Source organism: Garra rufa, chromosome 12 (genome assembly GCF_049309525.1).
Source record: "Garra rufa chromosome 12, GarRuf1.0, whole genome shotgun sequence".
NCBI lineage: Eukaryota > Metazoa > Chordata > Actinopteri > Cypriniformes > Cyprinidae > Garra > Garra rufa.
In genome coordinates this window covers 7,759,284-7,769,154 of record NC_133372.1, presented here as the reverse complement: position 1 = coordinate 7,769,154, position 9,871 = coordinate 7,759,284, and the positions used below count along the sequence as shown (strand labels likewise).

At 35.8% G+C, this 9,871-nt stretch overlaps 1 protein-coding gene across 1 annotated transcript in view; it reads left to right on the top strand.

The window, feature by feature from the left end:
* Positions 1 to 4,516: 4,516 nt before the first annotated feature.
* The window catches only part of pld5 (phospholipase D family member 5), a 30,806-nt gene continuing 25,451 nt past the window's right edge, over positions 4,517 to 9,871 (top strand). The window contains exon 1 of the mRNA XM_073852302.1: positions 4,517 to 4,768. Within this exon, the coding sequence (XP_073708403.1) occupies positions 4,601 to 4,768 (168 nt within the window). The 5' untranslated portion in view covers positions 4,517 to 4,600. The remainder of the gene's footprint in view (positions 4,769 to 9,871) is intronic.

The window sequence follows — 9,871 nt, the reverse complement described above, 5'->3', positions numbered from 1 at the left end:
TATTTACATACGGTTCAGTAAATTAATAGTGCTTTTTAAATATGCTTAAAATCATGTTCGGTATATATATTAAGATTCTGTTTTGCTTGGAACTGTTGCATTATTGCATTAGGGACTCATATTGACTTTAATATTTAACCTATTATTGGATTAGACAGCTCTCTTGTCTATATGCAAAGTTAAAAACTAAAGCACGTTTGAATGGAATAAGTGATAGCATAAAGCTGCTCGTCCTCTTTATCCTAGTCTACACTCTTTAAACACACACACATTCACTTCGAGGATAAGGCAAGACTGATTTGCACCTTGTGCTCTATGAAGACTTTTAAAATAAATTAAGTTTAAATCCCATGAGGCTTTAGTTCAGGTACTGTAGTCCTGATATACAGCACTCCTTAATCCTCTCTTTTGTTCTATACTAGCCCTGCATTAAACAGGAAGGTGCTGAAGCAAAAAAGCCTGTCAACTAACTTTTTGACTAATCTCAGTATCTCATACAGCCTTATTGTACATTTAAAAAGAGAAATTTGTGTGAAAACGGACTGCGCAGAGTATGTTTTTCATGTTTGTTACATAACTGCTTTTCCGCAGTGTTTGATAATCACGACAAATCAGTCAAACAGCTGCTCAGAAAGGCACACGTCTTCCCGGAGGATTTCGGTTACACTGAGGGACAGGACATTTACATATTCTGTGCATTTGGTCGATGGGCAGTTATTGCTGAGGGTCTGGTTCTGTTTCAAGAGAACAGAGGGTGGAAAAAAGTGCTGAGTCATTGGTTTAATTATGCTAACGGACCAAGGGAGGAGGAATTAGTATTCATGGCAGAGAGCATGTGGGAAAGACCACAGTCTGATGAAATTAGTTAGAAAGCAAAAACAGAGCTCACAGAAAATATACTACGGAGTAAGCTCTGATCTTATCTATTAAGTCAACAAAAAAATGAAAATAAGCTATTATTCATTTTCTAATTCATAACTTACTGTGCTGCCATACATTTATCTTGTTAAATGTCCTGTTTCACATTCACAAATGTAGCTTTGTATAGAGGGTTTTTCACGACGCGTCATCAATCGACCATACTGGTGGCACGAATGCAAACAATGCCACTGAACTGAACGAAACTCGTATTTTTTGCTGAGAAATCAATTATTGTTATATTTTGGGCTGTACTAATCGGTCAGACTGGGAAAAACATTTAGAGTAGCTACTTTAAACTACCAAAAAGTTTTAACTATTCGAGGAGAAGACTGCAAAAACTGTCTGAGGAACAAACAGCGTTTGTGGTGGAATAAACTGAAACAGGATTTCCAGCGCAAGAACCTTGACAACATTCCTGCTTGTTCTTATCATTTCTGGTCAGGTAGGTGAAATATTAGGCGAATAAAAAATGAATACTGCTTGTGTGTATCTTTACCACTTAACTTTAGTTTGTCAAAATATTGTGCCTGTTCCTGCTTACTAAGTCCTTCTTTATGAGATTTAACAGCTTCCACATGGTTTTTCCGTGGTTTAGACAGCATAAATTAGTAGAACAACATATTCAGTATTACATTAACCATGCAAACAATGCTGTTGTTTACATCCGAGTATCTCCAATATAGCCATGCATCCAGGTAACTGACCAAACCCTTACGTAACTGCAAACCCTCTATTGATTTTAAAGGTTGTATCAGCGATTTCTAGCCTAAAACATAAAGTGTCGATTTCAGCTGACCTTTCATCACGATCCGCTCGCTGCCTGCCCCATAAATTGTCTGTGAAAAAACCGCGTCTCTCTGGTCAGCCTAGGGTCCGAGATATGCCAAAAAAAACAATCGGCGCTATCAACACACCACAGATAACCAAACAGTGTTCCAACCAATCAGCGTCAGGGGTTTGGTGTTGTGGACTTTCCTACTGGTGCAGGGATGTGAGGGAGGCGGAGCGAAAGTCCACAACACCAAATCCCTGACGCTGATTGGTTGGAACACTGTTTGTTTTTGTGTGGAAAGGTTGGTAGCAGTGTTGCCAGACGTACGATAATTATCGTATTTGTACCATAATTTCGACCTCTGTACGATGTACGATCAATAATACCACAATGTACGATAATTTCAGAATTTTGTGACACCATGGTCGTTGTAATTATAGAGCTTCTATTCTCAAAGATCTAGCTGTGTGGATCCTACGTCTACCTTCATGATTGTGAGGAGACGTGAACGTGAACGTAAAACGCATGTCTTTCATCCAATCTTACGTCTTCTCAACCAATATCATCGTGGAGAATGGCTCTCTCTCACGAGCACAAGTTAACCTTCCTGTCGCACTTAGGTCATTTGTTTCAAAACTGAGGTTGTTAGTTTAACAATAAAGTATAGAAAATGAGTGCTGAAAAGGATAAATAGCTGTAACATCTAGATTAATAGCTGTATTTTGAACGTTTGACTCGGGTAAAATAATTAGTTTAGCATTGCAATAAGGTATAGAAAATGAGTGCTGAAAAGGATAAATAGCTGTTACATCTAGATAAATATCTTTATTTTGAACGTTTGACTCAAATACGATAATTTTCTCCCAAATACGATAATTTTGAGCTTCTGGTACGATACTTGGACATTTCCAATCTGGCAACACTGGTTGGTAGTACCGATTGTTTTTTTTGGCATATCTCGGACCCTAGGCTGACCAGAGAGACACGGTTTTTTCACAGACAATTTATGGGGCAGGCAGCGAGCGGATCCTGAAGAAAGGTAAGCTGAAATTGACACTTATGTTTTAGGCTAGAAATCGCTGATACAACCTTTAAAGCAACTGTTTGTAGTTTTATGTATTTTTGTGACTTTGGAGCCCCCCACAGTTAAGTGAAATTAACTTCGTAATTATGTGTCTTATTTATAATGGATAGCTAAACGTAAAACTATCCGAAAGAGAGTGAAGCCATTCGCTTCATTGGAGGTAAGCAGTGTTGGGGAAAGTTACTTTCAAAAGTAATGTATTACAATATTGATTTACTCCTTAAAAAAGTAACTAGTTATGTTACTTTTTATGAAAAGTAATGCGTTACATTACTTTTGCGTTACTTTTTAAATCTTGTTTGTTTTTAATATAAAAGGTTATATTTTTGGCAAACGTAAAAGCCTTTTACACCAAAAGCCTCAGGCTTAGAGAAAAGTAAACTCTTCAGCGATAAAAAAAGGAAAACAAATGTTAGATTATCTTGAGTAATTTTTGCTTATTAGTATGGATGAATTGGATCGTCGAAGGTCAGCAGCAAAGACATTGGTTAATAAAATAAGAATAAATACATGAAAGATATCTGCATTATTTAACATATTTAATTATTGCAGGTTTACATTGAATTTCACTGTTTTTATAAATTTTGAGGAATACTGTATCTTCTTTTAGTGAGTGAGATGTATTAATGCATGTTCGCATTTATTCTAGAACTAAACTAACATCTTACGATTTCCCTCAACACGGGGACGAGAGAGCTTTTTAATCAATAAATGGGGGGAAAAGTTACTGGCATTAATTATTTGAAAAAGTAACTAAGATATTTTCTTGTCAATTAAAAAGTAATACGTTACTTTACTAGTTTCTTGAAAAAAGTAATATTATTACGTAACTTGCGTTACTTGTAATGCGTTACCCCCCAAAACTGGAAGTAAGTGTACCATCAGAATTATTTTAAAACTTAGATTTCACTTTTTAATGGTTCTAGAAACAGTCTTGGTCTTTTCTATCAATACACTGAAATGATTTTTCAAGTTATTGTTATAGTTGTTGGAGTGCATTGTACAACAAACTTCAAAATTTTTCATATAATTCATTTCTGAGTGAAAATTGTCTGTACACCATTTTTAGTTTGTTTTTATCTGTTTCTATTGACAGACTCGGCTTCACAACATGACCGCTGCTTGCATTATGAGTTTCATCAGTATTGCATTGACATATTGCTCATCTCAAGGATCATAATAGATTGAAGTACTTCATTGATCACCGGGGAGAAATGCGGCGCGGGGAAAACAAGGAAATATGAAGCAATCAAAAGCAATCACAACTGCTTCCTCCACTGTAGAGTTTTATTACAAAATCATTTCCTCTCATCAGCCAATAATACAGATGGGTATTTGTTTTTTGAATGAGTGTGCAGCACGTTTTCAGCAGACGGCTGGGAACTTCTGGGTGATGTCAAATGAATACTTTATTGAGTTTGCCCGCAGCACTTAAGTTAATATGCACTGATGCCTTTACGTGTGTGAGAGTGTGTTGGACTCGCAGTCATGCATCAGAGCACCACATACACACTGAGCGGAGGGGAGGGTACCAGGTGCAGGATGTGGGGTCTATGCATCCACTCCCACACACTTTCTTAGTCACTGTGCCCACTCAGACTTTGCCAGCCCCTCCCAACAGGACAGGGAGACCCCTTTCTGCCAGCGTGTGGATGAAATCCAAAGAAAGCAGGCTCTCTGCAAGACACAGCTCAGTCTAGCACAGAGTCCAACAGCGTTTGCTGCTAGGACTGGCTTAGAGTCTTTTCCTCTGAGACTGAACTAATTGGGGTGAACGTCTTCTGGAGATAAATTAGTGTTTGGATACTTGACGAAGTGGAAAAATGCAAGATAGGAGGTTTGTTTCAGAGGGTCCAGGGATGAAGCCTCCACCCGAAATGGGGTTCTTCTCCACGCCTCTCGCCCGGCCGGGTAACAGCATCTTCAGCGCCGTCCAGCAGCAGGATTACTCTTCTATGATCTGGCTTAAAAGAAGAGATAGAATGGAACGGGTAAGGCTGACCTTTAACGACTGACCGCTGATATTGACAGTAACTGCTGACTGCTGCCCTTTTCCCCTCAGCACAGAAACCATCCACCTGTAACCATGAACGCACACACAGCACACACTGTCTTGAACTGTCTGTGCGTCTACATGGAGAATATATAGTTTTTTTTGACAAACACTATAACTGCAATTCATTTACTAACTTTTAATGTTATCTAAAGCACTTGAGGCTATATGTCAGAAGCAGTCTTAAGTTTATGTTTTTGGAGAGGAGCTGAGAGAACATGTTCATGTTCAGCTTGTAATGATACAGCCTGTAGCATAAGCGATGACAAAACACTTTCTGATTTTAAATGAAGTCCAGCTGCATAAAAATCAATCTCACTAGACGCTCAAGAGTCTTGTCTAGCTCACCCTTAAGTAGGAATATATTTATATGTAGATAGATAGATAGATAGATAGATAGATAGATAGATAGATAGATAGATACAGTTGAAGTCAAAAGTGTACATACACCTTGCAGAACAGTGTTAATTATTTGACCAAAATAAGAGGGATCACACAAAATGCTTGTTATTTTTTATTTAGTACTGACCTAAATAAGCTATTTCACATAAAAGATGTTTACATATAGTCCACAAGAGAAAATAATAGTTCTCACAAATTCTTAGTTTTTTCAGCATTTTTGTGCATTTGAACCCTTTCCAACAATGACTGTATGATTTTGAGATCTATCTTTTCACACTGAGGACAACTGAGGGACTCATATGCAACTATTACAGAAGGTTCAAATGCTCACTGATGCTCCAGAAACACGATGCATTAAGAGCCAGAGGGTGAAAATGTTTTAAATTTTAAGATAAGGGTAAATTTAACTTATTTTGTCTTCTGGGAAGTAAGTATTTTCTGTAGCTTCTGAAGGGCAGTACTAAAAAAAAAAAAAAAAAAAAAAAAAAAAGATATTTAGGCAAAATAAGAAAAATTTTAATTTTAATTTGTCAAATTTGATTTGATTAATTTGTTAATTTAATCAAATCTTCATTCTGTTCAAAAGTTTTCACTCCCCGGCTCTTAATGCATCATGTTTCCTTCTGAAGCATTAGGGAGCATTTGAACCTTCTGTAATGGTTGCATATGAGTCCTTCAGTTGTCCTCAGAATCATGCAGTCATTGTTGGAAGGTGTTCAAATACTCAAAAATGCTGAAAAAAATAATAATTTGTGGGACCTGAAGGACTCATGAACAACTATCACTAAACAAAAAACAAACAAACAACAACAACAACAACAACAAAAACAGCTGTGGATCATTCAGGTAACAACATATTAAGAATTAAGTGTATGTAAACTTTTGAACGGGGTCATTTTTTTTTAATTCAACTACTATTTTCTCTAGTGGACTATATGTAAATGTATTTTATGCAAAATATCTTATTCAGGTCAGTACTAAATAAAAAAATAGCATGCATTTTGTATGATCCCTCTTTTTTTGGTAAAATAATTAGCAATTTGCAGATTAGCAAGGTGCATGTAAACTTTTGCATTTACTTTTTAAATGTAACATCTTTAGAAATGACTTTAACATGTACAGGTATATGTTATTTAAAATCTAATAACACAATTGATTGATTTATTTAAAGGTTATTCTGTGTAATTCAGCATTTCATTCATTTTGACAATTTAATCAAATAAGAAAATACCAATCTGAAAGATAAGGATATCCATTTAAAACGATGCCATAACGGTAATAAACAATCAACTCGGATTGACTGATTTCCACTCAGTTGACCTATAGGTAATGGAGAATAATGAAAATGTCTGAAATGTAATCTAACTGATCTAACTAAAAATTGAATAATATTTACACCAGCAATCGTAAAAAAGCAACATAACAGAGGGGAACTAATCTTTCCTAATCTGGAGCAGATAATTTAGCCTCTAACCATGTTGCTTTCAACTAAAAACTATTTTTATGATACAATTATAAATAGATAACTGTCCACAAATCTCCCACATACTTTTTAAATGTATTTTAAAACATAAAATATATACAATGACAAAATATTATTTTATTATATAGATTCTGAATATTAATATGTATTATTATTAATTATTGCAATTGTTTATATGAGAATTATTGTATTATTGTCATTATAAATTAAATCATTTAACATCAAAACAAGTCTGTTGAAACAAATCTGAAACAGCTGTTCAATAAATGTGCTGAAATGAGGTTTAGTGCCATCTATGGTCAAGATGAAAAAGGATGGGTAGATCTTACCTATTTTCCCCCATTTTACAGCATGCCAATTTCAAAATAAAGTCAAAATATTATACATTAATCTTATATATAAATATATTATTCTTTATATTTATGGAATGTTTAAAACTTTAAAACACACAGTTAATAATTTAGGTGACAGGGCTTAAGCATTCAAAATAATATCTTATTTAAATTGTAAAATATGCAGATTTAAATACATTTAAAATGTGAGTGAGATACTGTATTGCAGTAATGAGGATCTAGAAGGAATCGTTGACAGTGATGAGAATTACTATAAAAAAGGAGCAAAACTTCTGAGAATTTGATCATGAAAAAAAATCTGAAAAGTCTTAAAAATAGGCTTCATTTTCCATATGCAAAAAGTGATTTCTTTTCTTTTTTGAATTCTCAAAGATTCTTTTGCAGTTGGGCTGATATGTGGCCTGGTTGAGTTTTGTGAGATTGACATATATCTGGATGATGCTATAGCAGGCTGCAGTAACCCAGAGCATTTCGTCATGTTCTCTGTTAGCTGTGTACTGTAGCAGGCACTCTCATTTGGCTTGCTGGGTCTCCCTCGATATGTCTTTCTCTCTCTTAGTGAAATGAGCCACTCGGGAGTTGTGGGGAGGGAAGTGTGCTGTGTGCTCTGCCTTCCCCGATAAGAATTGATTACCTTCTCTGCTTCTCTGTCCCTGTGTTTCTTTAATATAAATATAAATCATGCTCAGTGCTTAATCTTCGACTTCTCCTTCAACCTAAAACCCAATTACATAACCAGGCCACTATACCTGTAAATGTAGCACCTTTAGATGGTGTAAAAGTGTAGTCCTCGATCAAAGCAGAGGTTTCGTTCCTAGCTCTATAGATCTTGCTGGTTAAATGAGCTCTGTTTAGCCTTTGGGTTCAGACGGAAGTCTTTGAGATAAAGCTTTGGATGTTTCAAGTATTCTGCTCAGGAGGGACATCTTGTCCTTAGACAGCCCGTTCACACACACACACACACACACACATGTTGGGTTTACATGTTTTATGGGGACATTCCATAGGCATAATGGTTTTCATACTGTACAAACCATATTTTCTATCGCCCTACACCTACCCTACACCTAAACCTAGCCCTCACAGGAGATTGTGCATACTTTTACTTCCTCAAAAAAACTCATTGTGCATGATTTATAAGCCTGTTTCCTCATGGGGACCTGAGAAATGTCCCCACAAGGTCAAAATCTACTGGTATTCCCATCCTTGTGGGGACATTTGGTCCCCACAACGTGATGAATACCAGGTACACACACACACACACACACACACACACACACACACACACACACACACACACATAGAGACTTTTGAATGTCAATCAGGGCTACAAAAAGCTGTCATTAAAGAGAAAGAAGAAAATATATAATGGTCTTTAACTAAAACGTAATTCATATTTAGTATTCGCAAAAGCTATGTTAGCTTTTATATTATAAATGAATTAACCTGGTTCTGACTGAAAAGTTTTAAAGGCACTGAAAAACAGCCTGTCAGAGAAAATATAACTTAGATTTCATGACTTTGCACAGAGTTCATGTATTAAAAATATATAATTCAACTCTGTTGACAAGACTCAGCACTGAACTGACATGTAATCAATACATCTTTTTCGAATGATTTTTTCTTAAAACTTGGATGAATTAATACATGATGCACATCAATATTTATACAGAACTTAAATCACGCACACAGAATGTCAAAAAGTGCTGGTGCCGAATTAAATAGCAGACAAATCTTATGTAAAGTAATTATATTTACTTTTCACAATTACAGTATTACAATTACAGTGCTGACTAATATTGCTTATAATACTGACCACAGTTTAAAGTAATTATTTACTTCAACATTAATCATTGTTGAATAGCAATTTCAGTAGTAATTAATTGGGCAGTAGGATATTAACAAGCTAATTCTTGATAATCAATAATACTAATGGCAGAAAACAAATACTTAACATGTCATTGGGATAGAAATGGGATAGCAGGTATTCATAACATCTTGTACTCAGTTGAGTTTGGTGGCGGTTGAAGGGAAAATGCGGGCTTTCTAAAGGGATGATGGCAAACACGCTGTGAATGGAAGTAGGTTGAGTCACAGAAGTGTGCTGGGTTTCCATCTCGCGGTGAATCGCTGATTGTGTTTCAGTAGCAGTAATCGATTTCCTCGTTGGCCAGAACAATAGCGCTTCTGCAGGGAATGTAAACCTGAGAGAGTGGAACAGCCAAAGACAGAAAGAGATCAAAGGGACTCGGCATTTGTTTGAGGCAATGTAGCACATTCTGAAACAATGTATAACATAAAAAAAGTGTAAATGTCTAAAGTACTGTGGAATGTGAAAGAAGTCTGAAGCGAAAAGTTAGACCCCAGTTATTATTTTAACATTCATGGGGCGGGAATGTGACTAAATATTTAACCGAGACGTCATTCACTACCCTCTCCCATCCTTCATTCTTTAAGTTTGACAGTATTCCTCAATCTATTCATTATAATCAATATAACAAGTGTTTAATAGCGTAAGTATACTTTTCGTGCGCAAAAATATGTAAATATCTGATGACTAAATACATGCAATTCATCTTTATTCCTCTAGGCACTGTTTAATGGTCAATAATGACGTTATGTTTTACTCATAATAACTATGGCAGGCATAAAACGAAAGATTATCATCAGCAAATTTGAGCTGGATTTGAATGGCTTTACTGCAGAGCAATTACTGTACGCAATAACAAATAAACATCACTGTCATTTGATGGTGGATGTGGTGAATAAGCTACCGGCGATCAAAATATTGACTTTGAAGTCG